Here is a 21,019-nt window from a genome sequence, read left to right on the forward strand (position 1 = left end):
TCCGGGCTTCGAAGGACACCGCCCCGCGAGGCCCTCATTGGTGGCGCGTCCCACATATTTACATACGCTGCCCCAGGATGGGCAATGATTCGCCCGGCTCGGGTGTCGCTCTCGCGGCCTGCCATTCGCGTCTAGGACTACCGGTCCCGGCATGCTGCGCGGCCGAGGAGCGGCCGGCTTCCCCCGTGTTCGGGCGGCGCAAGGCTTGCCGGGAAGTGGTGTTTCTTCCTGAGCGGAGCACGTGCGCGGCTCCGAGCGGGTCACCTTCTTCCCTGCCAAGCAAGAGCAATGCTAGCTGGGGAATTCTGGGAGTTGAAGTCCATATAGATCTTAAAAGGTGCTGAGATTGGGACACACTGCACAAGAGGTGGTCAGTGAGGGGCGTTTTCCTCCCTTGTAAAAAAATTCAAGCTTTCAAAAGGAAAAGCAAGGAAACCCTGTCCTGTTGATTTCTGGCCCATTGATCTTATGCATATTTACTCAAAAGTAATCCCGCTAGATTCAGTTAGCTTTCGTCAGGTAACACTTGTAAAGATTGCTGCTGTACGTTGAAAGCTGCCCTCTCTACCATGCCTGCATTTCTGTCCCTAAGGGACTCTTACTCTCTGTTTCAAAAGACGCCACATTAATTAAACATGGCATTTCAATCTAATTTTTCTATATATAGTTTTTTAAAGATGCTTGGAAATCAATGAGGGGCTCCTTTGAGGTTTCTTACATCTTTTGCAGGAGGGAAACAAACGGGAAGAATTCCAGAAGTATAATTGCGTCAAATTCTTGCAACCAAGATGCTGGAGAACTAAATGATAAACTGGTTTGCTTGTTGTGGCTTGGCAGAATGTAGAAATGCTAGTTGTTACACTGCCTTGTTCAAGAAACTGTGGTTTATTGCAACGTATGCCTCTTTGCATGATGGCGGGGGGGGAGAAGGAAATGAGATAGAAGGGAACTCTGACGAGGGCAGATGTGCCAACCTGTTAAATTTCTCATCGGGCATTGCTAAATTATCTTCCTTTTAAAACACAGACATAAACAAAAGCATGGCAAGATCTGCCAGGGACCAAGTACAGAAAATCTGGACAGACGGAACAAACCGGCTGAGTAAATGGAAGAATGACACATGCTTTGCTTTGCCTTCATTTAAGAAGGCGGGGGAATTCTCGGTGGCACCCAAAGATTGTGCGATTTCGCAGATTTCGGAAGAAGGGATGACGGTTTAATTGGCTCAGGAAAGCCACCAAAACAGCACAGATTTCTCCAAAAGGTAAGAGGGGCCAGATGCTTAATGGAGGCGATGAGTGCCCAGATTTCTTTTGGCAGGACGGGGCAATACAGGAGAGCAGTCACAGTGCCAATCTCCTCCTCCTCATTTTGCAAAGTAGCATCTGGAAGTCGATAAAATTTTTACCCAAGAAGAGATTTCACCATACTTCATCTGTTTCCATTCAGGTGTGGCCTTCCTCCTCCTTTGCATGCCACTTGCAAGCCAGAGGACTTGGAAGCAAGATTGTAATCCCGCCTCACCCTTTTCTAACCCCCACAGATATTTAATCAGATCCGTCTCAGCATTCTTCTTCAGCCTTAATAGCCGCTCCTGCCGTTCTCTAATTGCAATGCTCGCCTCGAATGGTTTCTGGATTCTTTCGCTCACAATGGAACGATCGCTGCATGAAGACGCCCTCTGTTCTTCATTTGCAAACCATTATAAAAATAAGCACAATTTTCACTACAGCTTTTTCAGGCCTAAGCACAGAGGTCTGGGAGTTGACTATACCAATCTTATTATCTTCAGCATTTCCCAACCTTAGCAACCGTTCAGACGTGTGGACTTCGATTCCCAGAATTCCCCAGCACCCACTGAGTTGAAGTCCACATGTCTTAAAATTGCCCAGGTTAGGAAACCTTGTTTTAGAGGCTTGAACTTTCTTTTTCTCTTCCTTAAACGCTGAATCAAAGGCAAGCCTGGCCTGCTTCAAATTTCTTGTGGACCACCCTGTACTATGGGCTGCAATCAAATTGTGGTGTGTTTTTTTTTTTAAAAAAAGCCCAGTGCAGCTCCGATATGTAACATTCCTAGCAAAGCAAAATGTTGTTTTCCAACCTGCAATGTGGACTTTGAATGGGGAGGGTTGCCCTCCTGCAGACGTGCCCTTTGCTCCTTGGGGGGGGGCAATTGGGGAGGATCAGAGAACATTTCAGGCCAATTTGTTTGACAGAGGAGTATTACTCTTTGTATACATGAGCTTGAATTATGACCACAGTTGAGTCCAAAATTTATTTTTGCTAAGTGAAACATTTGTGAGTTTTGCCCCATTTTAAGACTTTTCTTGCCCTAGTTGTGTTCAGTGAATCACTGAATGTAAACTTATAAATCATCCACTCCTAAGATACCAGGCAATTTGCAATGACATGAATTGCATAAATCAACTCTCTCCAGATGGTGTGGGACTACAATGCCATCATTCCCCAGTGCACATTCCTGATAAACCCACAAGTGTTACACAAGCACAACCGCCCTCTTTTCTGCTACTTTCTAGAGCAAAGTGTCTCAACCTCAGCAGCTTTAAGATGTGTACTTCCCAGAATTCCCCAGTCTCCTTGGGGAGTCGGGCATTCTGGGAGTGGAAGTCCACACAGCCTAAAGTTTTTATATGGCTGTGCTTGCCAACAGCCCTCCGCAGTCCTTCATCCACCTTATCTTCATTTTAATTGCAGGTCATCGAGTTTGTGATTTTGTCACACAACAAAACATCTGAAAATCTGGGAGGAGGGGGGTACTAGCAGTGAAGATATTTGCCTGAACTTCTTATAGGAATGAAATTTACTTGATTAAGAACAGCCTGCTCCATGGGGATCTGCTGTTCCTAATAATATAAGTTCTGCTTGGTTCATACTCATTTTGTGAGATTTTGGAAAGTCTAAGGCTGATTTACATAACCACATACTGAGCTTGTTAGTCATTAGACTCACAACAGGACCAGCTATGCACATGGGTGTGTGTGTGTTTGTGTGTGTGTCTCAAACCTGACCAAATGCAAGCAGTTAAGTGTACTTCTGTAAAATGTGCAAAAGTTGCACGTTAAATAATGCCAAAAATTGATGTGAGATCAAAAAGTGTTTTTTTTTCAAATGAGAAGTTTGGGGTTTATTATAGATAAATTCTTGCTTGGTTAGGAATGAGTCATCAGCTCACACTGGTGCCAGACTTGGAAGCTGTGGAAAATTTGACATTTGTACATAAGCTGAAACTTTTTTTTTTAAAGTTTCTTCATTTTGTTCCTATGCAGCGGGTATTTGCTAGCTTCCTTAATGCCTGTCAAAATACCTTCTGGTCCCATACTCCCTCTGCTGTTCAAACGGTGAAGCTACAGGGACCTTGATCGACAAAGGGCATTTTTCATTTAATAACCAGATAAACATTTAATTTAATTTTACAATGTAGAAGCCCCTGGCTGCACAAGATTCTGGATGGCTTATAGTTTTAAAAGCAAGAACAACCAAGAAAGTCAGAGATATCCAGCTAAAACAATCCATGACAACTCAAACAACTCAAACTACTGTATCCCAAGACTTGGGAGAATAGCTGTGTTTTTAGCCATTTTCTGAACATTAGGATGGGAACTGTTCAGAGGACACTGCTCCAGACAGCAGGTGCTCTTCAAGTCCAGCCACTCGGGTTAATTGAGCTTTCCAAAAACCAAAACACAACTTTAAGGGGTCCTGAGGGCTCTGAGTTTGGTTGTTTTCTTGCAGATGTTTCATTACCAAACTAGGTAACAACATCAGTGCATGGACTCATTTCAACTCTGAGCTACAAATATTCCCTTCTATAAGGATCACAACTTTAAGTCCCATGTTGTCTGGGGAAGGTCTTAATCTTGGGCTGGCCAAGATTGGACACCCCAACTTAGCCTTTTGAGTGAGCAATGACTGTTTTTTAACAACATCTCTGCCTGTAACTCCTCCATTCTTGTTGAAGCCTCTCGCAGCCCCATCATGTCCCCCAGACTGGCTAACACGAAGCCTGGTGCTGTCAGTTGAATAACATAAACCAGAATTACTGGGTTCCTTGTGGGAAGTGGACCAAAAGCTGCTGAGACTACAAGTCCCAGAATTCCTAACAAGGAAGAAAAATACTTCTGGAGAGGGGGGCTATAACGTCAAGCCGTTCCCTGGCAACGCCTTCCCGACATGCTTCGAGCGCAGTTCATGGCCTCCTAGAGCTCCGAAGGCTCCCAGCGTACCTTGCGCGTCTCCATGGTTACCAGCGCAGGGCGTCCAACTGAGGCCTAGGCCGCTGCGGCCTGGCAGGCGAAATGAGGCGATCGGGCGGACCGGCATCGCCGCTTCTGCTGAGGCGCTCCGCTTTCTTCCTGTTGCTGCTGCCAGGGGTTTGCCCGTCCACGGCCGGGCCTACGAGCGAAGCCCCTCCGAAGCCGTCCACCAGTCCGGGCGGAGCCACCGTGGCGGGATCAACGACAGAGCCCCCTCCTCCTTCGCCCCTGAACCGGGCGATCTCGACGCCGGGCCCCGTCGAGGCATCCAGTCCGCCTCTCACGTCTTCCCAAACGCCGCCTCATGTCGGCTCGTGGCCGGCGCCCGTGACCAAGGGTGGGTCTGCTGTGGACTGATGGAGCCTCCATGGACAGGAGCAGTCATGCCGAAGTCCCGGATTGGGCGCTTCCGGCAGAAAGGCGGAAGGAGCGGAAGGGTCTGACTGCTGTCCCTTCATAGGGTAGCAGGTCAGACTACAGTTCCCAGCATCGTAGGCCATAGGAAGCGAGCCCTAAGGATTATGGGAGTTTATTTATTTTATTTATTTGTTAAATTCATTGGCTGCCTATGTTGTTATGGGGCTACTCTAGGCGGCTTATAAGAATAAAACGGAAAAATGATAAAAAGTGTAAAGATAACGATAGCAAAGGAATAAAAAATAAACAATGGAAGTACAATAATACGACATTTTTAAAAAAGAAAAAAAAACTTAGTTGTCGGTCATTGACATCTGGAGCTCTGCCAGAGCAGCCTCATCTATGGCCCTATTTCTATAGTTTTTCTCCTTGGTAAATCCCAGATTTACACGGCTATAAGAAAAGGACCCTTGATCTGAAATTCTTTTCGTTCAATTGCTCTGAATTAAAGTAGTTCATGCAAAATGATTTTTACTGTTTTTGGCAGTCGGGAGGTGGGGCGTGTATATTTAATAAATTATGGTTCATCGCACAGTCAGCCAGATGTTCAGCCTAAATGTGGCATTTGTATCCATCTATCGAGTCCTTTCGAGGACCTGGAATAAGCAGATGTTTTTTGATGGTGTCAAAGGTATCATCATGGGATGTCAGCTGTTCCGAGTCAATCTGCCTTTTGCAATTGATTGATGAGATTTGTTGGTGCTGATGGCATTCAAGGGGTGCTCCAGATGTTTTGAAATTGCATTCAAGGTTATTATTATTACTTAACTATTCACTACCATTGTTGTCAAATCTGTTTTTCAGTGACTGAGCTATGCGTCTGTGACCTGCTGGAGGATCAATGTGACATAAACTGTTGTTGCGATCCTGTTTGCACGGCTGCGGATTTCAGTGTTTTTACTGCATGTTCCGTTCCCGTTGTCACGTAAGTGCACATGCTAGTATAGACTGACGCAAATATGCATTTAGATATTTCCACAGAGATCTCTAATGCACTCTGTTTGAACTTGCCACATCAGAATAGCAAATTGAGGATGCCGCCCTCTCGAGATTAAAAAAATGTATATTAATAGAATGAAAATAGGATGTGGTTCAAATAAGCAGCTTTTGAAGTGACAGTCTTCTCACAAAATGGTCTCAGTGCAGAATACAGAGGGCAGAGGTGTTTCATTAAAAGCTTTACTGAGTCGCAGAGCCTGTGAAGTGGAAAAACAGCATGCTGGGAAAAAGCTTTTCTTAACCTGTGAGGCTTGCTTGCAGAGAGGTTTTTGCAGCTAGGTATAAAGCGGAATTCGACCATTTGAACACTATGCAAATTTTCTAAGTTCTGCATTAGCTCTTTACATAACAGAATTGCCACTTGCTTGCATTTCTGTGCCCAATTTAATGTCCCTGGTTTCAGAAACAACAGTGGCAATGTATTTTTGCTAGTTCTCCACATTAGAACAATGCCTCCATGGCTACCAAGATATTTTTAGGGGTGCATTTTGAATACTGTGTGCACTATTAGTAACCCATTACAATCTGCATCCTGCTTTATTGTTACTTGTTCTGTAGGCCATTTCCTTTTTGGCAGCCTACCCGCTCTACTTTCCACAGCTTCTTCCACCTCTGTTGTTCTTATGCATTGTGAATTTGACAACCAAATTAAACCTTTGCGGATTAGCAATGTCCTCTTTAAATACCAATTTGCCAGCGAGTTTCCTGTTGCAGCCTCCCAACACAGATTTTGTAGCCTTTTCTACAGACCCATCTCTATTTTACAGGTCTGTCCAAACCACCGGCTTCATTTATCCAACTGCTTTCTTTTCCCTCACAACACCTCACCTTGTCTCCTTGCAGAAAATTGTCCTCTGCTCTTTGAAACAAGAATTGTGCCACCCCAGGGATTAATCCTGGCTCCTACTTGCCAGGATTGCCATCTACACACAGTATTTTGAGAACAGATGTGCCAGATTTAAAGCCGATCTCTAGATGAATTTTTACCTATGAAATCAAATACCCACCCTATCAATAGAGAGGCACAGGTTGGTTGCATGCATAGGTTTCTGGAAGATGCAGCTGAATATTTGGCACTTTCTTTTTACATTGTCTAAAATATTTTTCAAAGCCCTTTTGTGCTACTGACTGTTTGCACATGGCGGTTGGATTTCAGAGGGTTTTTAAAATCATTTATGTGCCTTGTTTCGACAACCATTTTTTTCTTCCATGTAGGAAAAAAGGCATTCCTGTATGTAAAAAAGGTTAAACGTTGACAAGCTTCTCTTTTCTCTAGAGGTGACAGGCATTTCTGCAAGCAACCAGAAGCCCACTATTCAATAGATCAATCAGCTCAGCCTCCAGAAAGGATATTTCAGCTAGTTGAAAAAGTCAACCCTTCTGTGTTCTGCCTTCAGACCTCCAACTGTAAGTAGAACAAAATTAAGCCTCGCTGAATAGTCCCTCTAAGGATAAGCAGACTGCTGGGATAGGATTGGGGGGGGGGGAATCCACAGGGTTTGAAAAAACACAGTCACGTTGAGGTGGGCATCTAGATCAGGAGTCTCCAAATTTGGCAACTTTACAGCTTGTGGACTTCATCTCCCAGAATTCCTCAGCCAACCAAGTTGGGAGAGCATATGAAATATTTAATTCCAATAAAATGGGTTTTTGTTCTGATCACGTCCATGACTTGCAACATCAGTACAAATTCTATATAGTCTGCCCCCATCCTGAAGCCTCGAGTTAAGCCAAAAGATGAACCTTTATTGTTTCAGTGTATTGCCTTTCGTTTTGGAAGAGAGAAAGGTAGCAATGGGTAGCAATTAAGATGCTGAACAGGTAGCAAGGTTTTTTTTTTCATATGACCACAATGCTCAGGATGTGCAGGGATCTAGTTGAAATGCCCCAATGCATTTACTAAACCTCTCAAACTTCTTTTTCTTTTTCCAGATAAGGCTGGCCTCTCCTTCCAAGCTCCAGAAATACCCACTCTGCAGAATTTTGATAGGCTCCTTCAAGAATTTGACAGGGGCAGCTTTGCTACTGGAAAGGATCTTGTGCCGGAAGCAGAGTCTGAGACCCTGCAGGAGGCTGGTGCAAACGACACCAGCAGATACAAAGTAAAGAGACCCTCTTTGCACATCCTATCTCTTGAAGCCACGTTAGATTTTGTCCAAGGGACAAATGCAGCGGCCTTAAACTTCGTCTAAGCCAGGGGTCTTCAAACTCGGCCCTTTTATGACTCATGGACTTCAACTCCCAGAATTCCTCAGCCAGGCCGAGTTTGAAGACTCCTGCTCTAAGCAGTTTCCCACAGACTGATTCTCAGGATTGGGAAGGGCCGAGCAAAAACTTCCCATGGATGAACAGTGACCAAGTGTCTTCTTCCTGGTAGAAAATGAAACTTGTTTTCTTTTCCTTTGACAGTTTAAGGATCTCATTCAAACAACCAACGGCTTTCTGAGGCTGCCTGCTCCACTTTTTTCCCATTGTGCTCATGAGAATCCTGCAGGTCAGAGAACAGCTTCTTCTTTAGAGCACAATATTTTTGAAGGACTTGTGTTTCTAAGAGTTCCAGGCCTGCTTCGAAACACAGACCTGAATCTCTACCTACTTAGTGGATATGGATAAGACACAAACAGGAGACAGGGGCTTAGGTTTCTGAGCTGTGGGCAGAAGATCCTGGGATTGATAAACTACACCTCCGTTTCATCTCTGGCTCAAGTTGACCCCCAGTTAGAGTATCCTTCTTACCACAACCATCAGCTAGATGGGGCTGAGGCCTGATATGAGGAACGGAAGTTTGGATGAGACAATGTCAAATGAGTCTTCTTTTTATCATAAGTTTCTAGCCTGAATTAATCTGAACTTCCTTTGGTGCCTCTGGAGCCCAAAAGTAGAACATTTTCTAAGTAAACCAGGGGGAGCACGTGTACATTAATATTGGACACAGGGAGAGAGTTCTAGAAAAGGCAGCTTGTTGCAATGGAGCCCAGTCTTAAGGCAAGCATTGCTGGGCTTTTGATTTAATCCCTAAAATGGACGTAGTCTTCGCCAAACTGAAGATTTCCCTCTGAGTCCTCTTCTTTGCTGCTTTCTCCAGGTTTCTTAATGACCCAGGCTGAAAAATGCAACACGGCGATCAAAATGGATGAATGTTCCACCCTTCCCGAACTCAGCATGCTGTTTTACAGCAATTTTAGCATTTTGGCAGTAAGCACTTATTTCGGGAGCCTTCAGAAGGCACAAAACAAATGGAAGGGAGGGGTGTGACGTCAGAACTGCTGGTTTATTTGTCGCTCGGAGAGAAAAGAGATTTTCTGACCCGGATGCCGAGAGGTTGGGACAAGGCCGGCCAGCTTGTCATTTGTACAATAGGTGGCAATGCTTCCCCTGAAGCATGACTTCTTTCCTTATTCCCATCAGGTACCAAATTCCAGCCGAACCGTAAGTTTAATTTTAATTCCGACTTTGAGCCACTTGCGACGCATCTGTAGGCAGATTGTACTTAGTGATACTTAATGGCAGCTCTCCCACTATAATTAAGGAATAACGGGGCGGTTATCGCTAGGTGGATCTTCCAAGGGCCATCTCTATTTTTGTGGGTGAATTTGAAAACCGTTGCAAAGCAGAATTGCTCTCCTTGGAAGCAGGCAGGTGCAGACCAAGGATGCGTCTGGATGGGGCACAGGGGAAAGAGCAGCAGGTGCTTCTCTGCTCTCTTTGCTTCCTGGGGGGAAATGGAAACTAATCACCCCTGTGTTTGATCTTATTAAGGTTTCTCTTACAGTGCAGGATGAGTAAAAATTTACCTTAAAACATTTCACCCATTCCAGAGCAAAAAACACTTCCCAAGAGAGGTTTTGTTTAAAAGGGATATGTCAATTTTTCCTTGAACACTTGTCAGTTTACATAGAGGATAAGGGAGAATAATAACTTTCCCTTCTCTTTCCTGGGGCTTTTGTGTCACTAGTGTTTATGTAGTTCAGTTCATACATTATGCCAATCTGTGGTTTAATACTAGTTTGAACAAACTACATCCTAGGCCTAAACCACCAGCCGTAGGATCTGAATCCTGCCTGTGTTCAAAGTAAACTTGTACAAGGTGGTTGTTGCTTATGAATCTTTTCAGGTTAACGTCACCATCCAGTCCGTCACAGTTCAGACGCCAGAGGGGCTGCGCACTCGCCTGGCTAATGCAGATGTTGTGTTGCTCCCTGTGTTAAATGATCAGTCGTGCAGCAATCTTGTTCTTGAGGTAGGCAGCCCTTGCCCTCTCATTTCAGGTCTTTATTCTGATAATAGGTTTGGTTTTTATACCGTGAGCCCCCTCGAGTGAATTTGGAGTTTGGTCAACACATAAGTCAAATAAAGTAAATCACCCTTGCATTTCAGGCCAGTTACCTCGTTACCTTTACTGAGGCAGGTGAAATCCTGGGGGCAGCCATCTCGCTGGTCCTGGGGACAGTTCCTATCAGCGCTGCTTTTCTGCAGCAGAGCTTTGCTATCCGTTTCATACAGGTAACTCCTAAATGATGTGAATTATATATATATATATATGTCACTGACATAATAATAGCTACTTACCTACAGTGCTAAGGGATTTGTGGCTTTGTATTCAATGCAAAGAATAAAAAATCACTAATTTGCAACATTGATTTTTTTTTACTTTTTTAATAGCAAGATACTCAGCCCGTTCCTTTCAGTGGAAGCCCAGGTTATCTTGTTGGGTTGCCAATAAGAGCTGGATTTAGATCAACTGGATATCCTTTTTTCCTCCATTATTTAAGCCAAATTCACTCTGGAAGATGGGTGTTGCAAAAGTCATAAGTGTGGGAAAATAATCATCAGTCGCTTTTTTCAGTGCCGTTGTAACTTCGAACAGTCACTAAATGAATCATTGTAAGTTGAGGACGATCTGTGTAGCTGGTATTGCGAAGCTGAGCTCAGGTATTGTTTCTGGACCAGTTCTGCCCCTTCTTGTGCCTGTCCTGCCATCGCGTTTGCAAGCCACAACTTCTATATTGTGCAAATCCAACTAACGGGGGCTAATTCAGTAATCGAAACCACAGCTCTGGCCACGCCTAAGCTCGGCTGCTGCACCAAAACCTTGTTTTTCCTTCACTCCCTTGCATCCACCTCTGGAGTCATTCAGAGTTTGAACGAAGGAAGCCAGCTGACCATGATGAAAAGCACCACAGCCCAGGACTGTTTCCGGGCGGAAGGGAGCCGAACTCCAGTACTCTTTGGGTACAATATGATGTCTGGATGCAAAGTGCGGTAAGGCTTAAGCCTACTATCTTTCTGACCCGTTGTCTCCCCTCCTTACTTGGATGCTGGGAAGGCAGATGTGTAGTTCACTGCCACAGCTACCCCATCTAATGTGATAGCTGGAAGACCTCAGGAATTGCTGGGGGGGGGGGTTGTGGAGGGATATGGAGAGGGGCTTCTCTGCCCACATTGGGGAAGACCCCTCCATCTTTCCCCTGCTTATTTCTGAGTCCAGACATTGTCATGGCAGTTATTGGTAACCTCATCCCAACTTTTCAGAGAACACAAGCCTGCTGTTGCTTAGCTTTTCCACAGACAGATTTATATAAATTTACACAGGCACCCGTCCCAGGGTTGCTGATGGCAATTTTCTTTCTTGAAGAATTACCAACAGTGTCGACTGCACACTTCTGGCTCCAGAGCTCCTAAGGGTGTTGAAGGGCCAAAATTTTCCAGACTATGTGGCCTCTTTTGGAGATTCCTTGCCTCAGAACGGACCAGACTGGGTCCAAATCTCTTACAATTCCACCAAACCGGTAAGAAGTCAGACTAACCCTGGCTAACATCTGGATGGATGTTTTCTTTACCCCAAGAACTGTCCTGGGAGAGAAACACTACCCCAAGACTATTTTGGGGGATGCAAATAGGCTATGTAACAGGATGTATCCTATGTAGGCAAAGTAAAAAAAAATAAAAATCAGAACACTGCACAAAAAGATGCTGGGAAATTTACTGATGTCCCCAAGCAGTTTGGGTGCAGCTTTCGTTCTTATCTAACAATTTTATGCACTCTCATAGATGACTCAGATGCTCCGAGCCCTGTTTATGGGACAAAGTGCAGTAGGTGACATCCTGCATGCTTAGCCAGGGTGGGAGGGCCTCCCCCTTGCGCAAAGAGAGGCTTGTGACCTACGAACGTCTGTCTGACTGTTTCAGGCCACCTGTGAAATCCCCGTGTCCTTTGAAATGGAAGTGAAGTGGACTAAATACGGCTCCTTGGTTAACCCCCAGGCTAAAATTGAGAGCCTCACAGTGATCATAACAACGGCTGCCTTACCCAAGGTGGGTGGTGATCTTCTGTGAAGGGAGGGGATGGAAGAACGCGGGGAGCTTATTTTTAACTTGGTGCACTCATTCCGTGATCGCAAGGCACTGTCTGTGGGTGTCAAGACACGTGCCTAATAAAACTGCCTTTCTCTTCTGAAAGGTAACCTTGGCACCTTATAGCATGGCTGGCCAGGGAATTCTGGGCACTGGAGTCCACACACCTTAAAGTTGCAGAGGCTGAGAAACATTGGTCTAGATCACATTTAGGGGGAAACCGTGGCCTGACTGAGTCTCTCTCTCTCTCTCTCTTGCAGGTCGATTCAGGAAGTGAAAGCATCGTCCAGATACTCAGCGCCGTTTCCTTTGTTGATATCTCTGCCCCTGCCCAGCCAGGATACAAGGCTTGGCCCACCATTGAGGCCCACCTGCCCTTTGATTTTTTCTTCCCGTTTGTTTAAAATCCAAAGATACCAGCTTTATTTTTTAAAAAGTGGGAAGCTTTCTTCAGATCCACGCTGAAGTTGAAAACAGCTGTTGCATCAAAGTGAGCAGAGGCCAAAGCCGTTTCTGCCAGCCTCAGCTTTGGGAGGACCTTGGCAGAGCTTGATGGAAGATTGTCTTGCTGCTGCTGCTAGTTCATAAGCGAATACGGACTGAGGCACGGATTCTGCCAGGTGCTGCTGCGCAAGAGAGACACGCAGATGGGAAGGCTGGGAGTTGAAATCCATGCATTCAGCGGGCCCCAGATTGGGGGAACTTTGCTTGCTATGCCCAAGAGTGTAAAATGCAATAGTTAACGGAGCCCCTATGTCAGCTGCTCAAAGGGCACAAGAAAAATAAAGAATTCTGAAATGGGGGACGATGGAGAAGGATTCTGCCCTGTACATTAGAAACCTCTTCCAGCTGCTACAGCTGTAGCTTTTGTGAATTATCGGAGGCCACCTCTGAATATGGATTTGAATTTATTACAATATTTCCAGCAAGTCTTGCGAAACTGTACGGCCGTACAAGAAAGAACGGCACCGGTCATTTTATAGCGCTGAAGCTGTTCTACCGCTCTGGGTCTCCCAAAGAGATCTAGTCCCAGCCAAGTGCCCTCCAACCCCCCCTCTGAGCATGACTAGGAGGAGGGCAGAAGGCAGCGTCCACCCTATCTGAAGGGCATCAGCCTGGGAGGACAGGAACCCGTGCTGAGAAATGTGCCAAAGGATATTTTTTTACCAAGGTCACCCTGTAAACGTGAAGTAACTTCTCGGGGCCAGAACAGAATCCACGGAAGAGATTGGCCACCCCAGGTCCAATTCAGGCATCTTTTTGGGGCTGGCTGAGTAACCCATGTTGCTTCAAAAGATTGTTCAGCCTTTCAACCTCTATTTCCTGTTGAAGAAAAAGAAATGAGGTGGTTTCTTGTGTCCCTCAGGCCTCGGATGCATGTTTTTATCAACAGCCCTTTTCCAATTTGGGGGGGAGGGAAATCAGATGAACAGAAGAGGGAAAGTGGAATTTAAAAGTTCTGAAGGAAGCCTACGAGCAGTTATCTCTTATCTAATAAATAAAAATAGGACATCTGAATTTTCAGTTATCATTATTGATTCTTTTCCTTTCATTTCTTCCTGGCTACATTTTATATTTGATGAAAAAAAAGAGAGGGGTTCTGGGCACTTCTAAGAGCAGAGTCAAAGCCGTGCCCTTACATTAGAATAAATTTAGTGGCAAGTAGGCTAGAAATCTTGTTGTTTCAGCTGGGTCAGGGCAATCCTCTTGAAGAAATTAAAAACTTACCTTCTCTGCAGAGCTGCTTTCCAGCTGTTGGACTTTGGCACTCAGCTGTATGTTGGCTTGCTTCAGTTTGGAGATCTGCTGTTCTGAGCGGGTCTTCACTGATAAGATTATTCCTGCAGAGAGAATTGAAGGACAGAACAGTTTCCAAAACTATCAGCCAAGCCTGAGGGCTGCTTAAAAATTAGCATTGCAAAACATTTACAGTAAACCTCCTGCTTAGGAAGGCATGGCAGAAAGGGGAATGGAGGGCTGGAATGGTATAAACATTGACAAACTTGGAGGCTAACTTAATACTTTCTAGTTCTTTTATCAGTTCTCAGAAAGATGGAAAGGAATCCAGGAGAGAACCAACTTAGAACTAAGGAGAAATTTACTGACAGTGAGAACAATTAACCAGTGCAAAGGCTTCTTTCAGAAACGGGGGGGGGGGTTGTTCCAACATGAGGTTTTAAAAAGAGATTGGATAAATTTGTCTGAAATGGTATGGGGTTTCCTGCTTGAGCAGGGGCTTGCCCTAGAAGACCCCCAAGGTCCCTTCCAGCTCTGTTATTCAGGGGTCTCCCATAGGATCAGGCCTCTGAGAGCCCACCCCTTGAACCAATGGCCTTGGGCAAAGCGGGGGGGGGGTTATGTAAAGGCAGTCTTGGTAGACAGGGAAGAAGGGAAATGTTCTAGAGGAGAAGGAGGAAGCTTTCACTCAAAGTGTCTCAGTCATCCTTGGATAAAGAGGACACGGTTCTTAGAGTTTAATTCCCATCCTGCTTCCAAGACGTACCGTTGATGATCCTGGCCACTCGCCACAGCCTGAGCAGGATCAGCAGGCCGAGCGCTTCAAACTGATGCTCCTGAAAGAGGACCACGATGTCCAGGATGAAGGAGACGACCACCACCAGGGCGTCTAGGACTTCGAACTTGTGGTGGAAGAACTCCAGGCGGTAGGCGAAGAGCTTGAAGCTGACTTCCACCAGGAAGAGGGACAGGATGGAGAGGCTCAGGTAGTGAAGCACCTGGGGGGCACAGAAGGGGCCGTGGGTAGCTGAAAAAGCCACCCAGGACACAGCTGGGGGGGGGGTTTGGGGGATGACACCACCTTCTGGCTGAGCTTAAGGCCGCTCCTGCCTGGAGAGTCTCCTCCGTTCACCCATTTTTCACCTTTGGTGCGATCTCCTCTTTGTCGGGATGAATGATCTTCAGATCCAGAAGCAGCTCTCCCAGCACCAGCACAGCATCCAAGATCACCAGGCAAACCACCACAATCTGTGAGGAAAAGGGAGAGCATTCGGGTAAAAACAGTAACATGTTCCTGGAAACCCATCACCAGAGGTTGAGGTCAGCTCCGTTTATGTTAGCAGTGAATATAACCGAAGTCCAACACACAAGTCATGGCTGGGGAATTCTGGGAGTTGAAGCCCACACATCTTAAAGTGGCCCAGACTGAGAAATGCCGGTTAAAGCATTGGACTCCTGGCTGGAAAACCAGGAATGATAACCCAACTCAGATAAGCAAGCTAACAATAAACAACAACCCAATCAAGGAACCACCAAGTCCGCTCCCATCAACTCTCATCTGACAGAGCAAACCACTAATCTATAGAGAGCAAACCCTACTCCTTTACTACCACTGATGATGATACCTAGTTTGGTAATGAAACGTCTACAAGAAAGCAACCAACCTCAGAGAGCAGCAAGGACCCCACAATGATAAACCTGATTGAAAATCTGCACACAGCCATGGGATGCCACTTATACGGTTTATTAAATAAACCAAGACTGGCTAAGTTCACGTGATTTGGGGGGTTTTGGACAAGCACGTGGCAGAAACCGTACCTGGGATTTGGATACTACTGTCCATGAGTTAACAAACTCTGCAGATCCAATCCAGTGAAGATTGACCAACAATCCATGATTAAGACCAAGTGGAATGACACAACGCCAGAATCAAGCGACGAGGTGGCACTCAAGATTATCAGTATCGCTCTTTGCTCGTGTGACAACCAAACTCCGATGAGGGAGCCCGTGGTGACCGTCATCTGAAGAGTCCCCCATCCATACCTGGAACTTGTGGGACTGGAACAGCCTCTTCATGACATCTCTGAAGGTTGGACGCCTGGGTGCCGATTCGACTTTCACCGCAACCTCGGGTGACTTCCCTTCTCCTTCCTCTTCCTCCTCCCATTTCTTGTAGTCGTTGTTCCACTGGGCAGTGTCATCTCCCACCACCGTGAAGTGCTTCAGATACATCGACATGGTGGTCACTCAAAAGTACATCACCTCCCAGAGAACAGCTGCAGAAGCAGATCACAAGCCATCCTGGTTAGTCAAGGCTCAGTCAGTCACCTTCCTAGAAATGCATTCATGGACAGATAAAAAGAGGAAGAAAGGAAGAATCACGCAACTAAAGTGATCGTTTTTCAGGGCTCTCCGTACTTGGCCACTTTAAGACTTGTGGACTTCAACTCCCAGAATTCCCCAGCCAGCATGAATTCTGGAAGTTGAAGTCCACAGGTCTTAAAGTGGCCAAGATCGGAGACCCCTGATTTAGGTTACTGAGTCCAGGTCCTTACTCAATGTAGAAAACCAAATGTAGGGCACCTCCCCAGCAGAAAACAACAGCCCAGGCTCTGCTCAAAGACACCCACCCAGAGTCGTTGACAGTCAGATAACTTACAGTTTTAACAAATCATCCTCACCATCACCAAGAAATTTGCTACTTCCCTAACGAACTATTCTACCCTTGAATCACTGTTGAAAAAAGCCCTGGAATTATGTGCCTTTTTTAAAAAAAGGAAAGAGGATTAAGAAACCAACCTGTCCTCCAGACACTGCGAAGAGAGATAAAAGAAGGGATCCTTTTAGAGGAAGCAGTGTGAAAATGCTACCTTCAAGAAGAAGAGAATTAATATCACAACCACACAGGAAGCCAGTCCTGGTCCTCAGAGAACCCCCAAAGCCGTCTCCCTCTTACCGTGTTTTAAGCTCTCTTTCTCCGCCGGCCCAGCCTGTTTCTCTCCTGCCAAGGAAGCTCAAGCAAGCCTGAGGACCCCGAAGCCCGCCCCAGAGAGTCCTCTGCCCTGCTAGAGAGACCTTTGCCGGCTTGTAGGAGAGGCAAAGGAGAACCCAAAAAAAAAAACCCCCACGTTTCCTGTTTGCTTTATTTTGCATAAGACATTTCTGTCGCAATCTTTTCTGCCGATGAAACTCTGGGAGGGTGAACGAGAGGGGAAAGCCCACCCAGGGCTAGCCAATCACTGCCATTAGACAAGTTCTCTGTGTTTGTTGTGGGTACAAACCATGGCTAGGACAGTTCTCCTTGTCCTTGGCTGGGATGGCATCTACCTGATGCATGAGGAACCCCGATGGAAAGCTCCTGCAGAAGGAAGACCCATGGGGAGGGGGCAGGACTTGCTCAAACTAGCCCAAAGTGCCACCAATTGGTTTTACTACGACCAAAGTCAGCTCTGGTTGAGAGAAGCAGTTGGCACGAATATTTGCTCTGTTTATGGTACCACACCAGTCAAATAAATTCCAGTCAATGCTGGTTTATGATCCTGCTGGTTAATAGCTTCCAGGTGATTGGAAGAAGAGCTTTGCATGGCTATGCAGAGATCTCCGACCTAATCATAATCTAAACAGGATCAGGAGTTACAACCCTCTTATCTATTTGCTGCCCAGAAGGGGTTATTCTGAATACTGTCTAGCAACAAACAGCCTCCCTTTCCTTCAGGGGCTGCCGAAGCAGCCAGGAATTCTCTTGAAACACTCAAGGTTATTGCAAAACGCTGGCGTTCTATTTTTAAGCATGAAGAAATACCTCTGATGTTCCTCCCAAAATAAATTGCAAATAGTCTGTTCTTTCTTCATATAGTGGCCCCTGTTCTTCCCTCCCCCCCCTCCTCCTGAACTTGAACGTGTTGGACCAAACCGATGGGTGGGAACACCAGCTTAGGACAAGCTTACACAACCTGCAGTCTTCTCAAACGGTTGTGTAGGAGAGAAAGCAGTTCCGAGTTCAGCCCCGGAAATCAGGATTTTACCTATTTATAGCAGCCAGCTCTTAAAATAAGACAGCTCCAAGAAGGAAAGTAATACCTGTTTCTTGACTAAACCCAAAGTGGTTGAGTTCAAGAACCATCCTAAGCCATTAATCATGGATTACAAACATCAGTGGCTCGGTTGACAGCTGGTGCTTAACTCAGAATAAAATGTTGTGGCAGCCTTGTCTACTCCGGGAGTCTCCAATTAGTGCTCTAAGCCCCATGGAAAAAAAAAAGAAGGGGGGGGGACAGCTGAGGCAGGAGAACATTGAGGTCTCCTGGGCATTAAAAAGCTCCTATTCTGGTTTGCTTGTTTTCTTGGAAAGTTGTAAGATTAACCCCATCCAAACTCTAAAGAAGGAATCTTTCCAGGCATGAAACCATGAATGTTTCACCTGTCACCTGTCTGGAAAAGCTGGACTTCATTTTCAAGAAAGATTCTTCTGGCAAACTAAACCAGTTGATTGTGGAGAAATCCTAGCTTCCCACAAACCATCACTTAGCCATCTTTCATTCACCTGGGAAGAGAGGCAGAGCTGCTCTACTCCTACAATGCTAAAAGGGGGAGGCCAAGACAGGCAGCCACCTGGTTGACAAGCAATGCTGCCTCCTGGTTTAACTATGATTTGTTGAATAAGCCACAATTCTCTATCGAACCCAAGCAAATTGCTAATCGTACGATCTTTGGTCCCTCACAGTCACAATCCTGTGCTGCCTTCCTAACCTAGCACCTCCACATTCCAGAATTCCCCAATTTGGGACCCTGAGCCAAAGGCCAGCAGGCATCTCCCCTGTCTTGTGAGTTTTGCTGACCAAGCTTTGCTGACCGTAACATGTTCACGCCAAAGCACCTAGGAAACTTACTGAAGCTTGCAGAAAAATCTGCCTAGTTAAATATTCTCTGTCTTCCACTGAAACCAATTCAAGGGATTTATTTACTTTTCTTGCAATCCGTCTGCTCCTCCTCCAAGAAAGACCTTTCCCAACTTCTAGGATCTAGAAGACCCCTCCCCAACAACCTTCTTCACATTTCTTCCCTGGAATTTGGGGGCGGAGCCTCTTGCTTGCCCAGAAAACTGTCCCCCCATCCTCAATTAAAATGCCTCTCTTTTTTTATGCTTTCGGCCACTCTTTGCTCTCCAGGCTCTTCCTTTTTTTTTTTTTTTTGCTTTGGCTCAACATAAGTCACTTTATCAAAAGTTGCAGATGACAAAACATTCCACTTTTGGGCAATACTTCCCAAGCCTTAAGTAAGCCTTTGTCGACTCTGTTTCATAGTTTTGCTAACATCCTGTTGGAAGTCATTTATACTAACATCTCTAAATAATCGCCCAGTTTCCATCTATATTCTCTGCCCTTTCTTTTCTTTCTTTTAGTGAAAGGCCCTTCCGCAGTTCAAAAGGCAGCCTTTTTATTCTTTATTAATGTTGAAAAAAGTTCCTCTTTCTCTCATTTGAAAAACAAATTTGGGGGGCACTTTTCCTCTCTGGGGAGGGCTTCATTTTAAACGTGTAGCCAGAGCATCTACATTCCTGGAGAACAACGGCGTCTGCAACGGAGTCCTGGCTGGTAGCACCGTGTCTATAAGAGTCGGGGTCTCCAGACTTGGCAACTTTGAAGACCGATGGACTTCGACTCCAGTTCCCCAGCCAGCTGTCGGATGGAGACTTCTGGGAGTTGAAGTTCACCAAGTTTGGGGACCCCCGAGGTAGACCATGCGACGGTGGAATTGGCCGAGCTACTTTCAGGCGCGGGTCGTCATCCCGCCCGCCTCCAGATCCGCATCAGCCGCTTCCAGGCGGGCGGAGGAGCTCTTGGCTCCGTCCGTCAGTCCGGCTGGGCTGAGCCGAGCGGAGGGGGCTTCGGCCCCCCAGCCGAGTTGGCGGGCTTGTTGCAGAGCCCCCCGCCCCGCCCGCTCCCTTTGCTCCCCGGCTGCAGAGCGGGGAGTGGGCGGGAGAAGCGCCCCCTCGTCCCAGGGGCGCCTGAAACGCCCCCTCCCCCAAAAGCGCGGGGCTGGGTACCTCGGCGTCGTCCCGGGCTGCTCGGGGGGGGGGCCGAAGCGGAGCGTTCGGGGCAGCCCGGCCCCCTTGGCCACCAAGCCCTCCCCGCCCGCCCCCCCCCGGCCCTGGCTGCCACGCAGCGGGGAAGCTGCGCGGAGGGTCTCCGCCGGGGCTGCCCCTGCCCGACGCGGCTCCCTCCCCTCCCCTCCCGGGCCCCCCCGTGCCGTACCGTGCGGGGCCACGAGCCGCTCCGGGAGCCTCGCCTGGCCGATGGGGCCGCCGCCTCCCTCCCTCTCCCGGCCGCCGTCCCCGCCTCCCCCGCCCCATTGGTGCAGAAAGCGCCGTCCGGTGCTCACCCCGCACGCCCAGCCCCGCGTTAGCCCCGCTGGGGCTGCCGACGCGGCTCCAAGCAGCGACGTGCGGGGATCCCGGGGGAAAGAAAGGTCGCTTCAGCTGGCGGCCGGCTTCGTTGTGCTGGCCAGCCAGCCCCGCAACTCCGCGGGCCAAAGCCACGGCAGGGCTCCCTGCCCCGTGGGGCTGCCCAAGTGGGAGGGCTCTGGGGGTGGAGCGGGCGGCTTGAGGGTTTTTTCCCCACCCGTTTTGACTTAACCCGCCTCTGCCCCCCAGTTCTAACCCCACTCCAAGTTAAGGGCCACTAGCTAAAAGATCTCTGGGATCTCTGCCTGTAGACCAAACTTCACCCTCCCTTGCTCCCAGTTGCAAATGCCCGGCAAGGTAGCCCCTCCTGGTGGCCCCTCCTGGTCATCCCTGCCGATTACCCAAATTAAGGGGTAGGAAGGCTTTACTGGCTTGGAATCAATGTTATGCTCCAGTATGGGTAGCAGTCCGCAAAGATCCCATTTTTAAGAGACCTCCTCCGTGGGACACCAGAGGGATCCTCTCTCCAGCCAGCAGTGGAGCTGCTTCCAAAAGTGGGCGGCCTTCTCCACTGTGATCGCCTCTTGGTCAGAGATGGGCAGGGGTCACCCTTCCCCACCTTCCACCCAACACCCAAAGCCCTAAAGCCCCCAATTTACTTATCCTAGGAGAGGGAAATGCCTGAGCCCCTCTCGACCCCCACGTGAGCCTCTAAAAGAGACCCTCCCTTTACTAAGTTCTCACCTCTTTAGATAGGACTTTTTTTGGGGGGGGGGGATGGAGAGGGGAGTTTCACGTGACTTTTCCTGAATGCGATGCTGAAAAAAAATGAAGG

At 47.2% G+C, this 21,019-nt stretch overlaps 2 protein-coding genes across 9 annotated transcripts; one reads left to right on the forward strand and one right to left on the reverse strand.

Moving 5' to 3' along the window:
- The first annotated feature begins 3,168 nt into the window (after nt 1-3,168).
- TCTN1 (tectonic family member 1) lies at nt 3,169-12,788 on the forward strand. The gene is made up of 14 exons (XM_039362565.1): nt 3,169-4,611; nt 5,496-5,616; nt 6,967-7,097; nt 7,623-7,792; nt 8,100-8,184; nt 8,776-8,885; nt 9,099-9,119; nt 9,805-9,930; nt 10,068-10,193; nt 10,353-10,435; nt 10,812-10,952; nt 11,326-11,479; nt 11,880-12,005; nt 12,305-12,788. The coding sequence occupies exons 1-14, from the start codon at nt 4,317-4,319 to the stop codon at nt 12,446-12,448; spliced, it is 1,833 nt and encodes a 610-aa protein (XP_039218499.1). The 5' UTR covers nt 3,169-4,316; the 3' UTR covers nt 12,449-12,788.
- Nucleotides 12,789-12,935: 147 nt separating this feature from the next.
- HVCN1 (hydrogen voltage gated channel 1) lies at nt 12,936-20,894 on the reverse strand. 8 transcript variants are annotated; one of them, XM_039362570.1, is made up of 6 exons: nt 20,163-20,894; nt 15,825-16,057; nt 14,925-15,029; nt 14,548-14,779; nt 13,773-13,885; nt 12,936-13,367 (listed from the first exon to the last, which is right to left on the reverse strand). In XM_039362570.1, exons 2-6 carry the CDS (start codon nt 16,017-16,019, stop codon nt 13,293-13,295), a joined length of 720 nt encoding a protein of 239 aa, XP_039218504.1. In that variant the 5' UTR covers nt 16,020-16,057; nt 20,163-20,894; the 3' UTR covers nt 12,936-13,292. The 8 variants fall into 8 exon arrangements, with proteins under 8 accessions (XP_039218504.1, XP_039218503.1, XP_039218511.1 ...); XM_039362569.1 differs by having other exon boundaries at nt 15,825-16,113; nt 20,163-20,893; XM_039362577.1 differs by lacking the exon at nt 20,163-20,894 and adding an exon at nt 20,036-20,116.
- Nucleotides 20,895-21,019: the final 125 nt, after the last annotated feature.

The sequence above is a fragment of the Crotalus tigris genome, unplaced genomic scaffold (assembly GCF_016545835.1).
Source record: "Crotalus tigris isolate CLP2741 ecotype Arizona unplaced genomic scaffold, ASM1654583v1 scf7180000019478.12717781048:2074007, whole genome shotgun sequence".
In the NCBI taxonomy this organism is placed as follows: domain Eukaryota; kingdom Metazoa; phylum Chordata; class Lepidosauria; order Squamata; family Viperidae; genus Crotalus; species Crotalus tigris.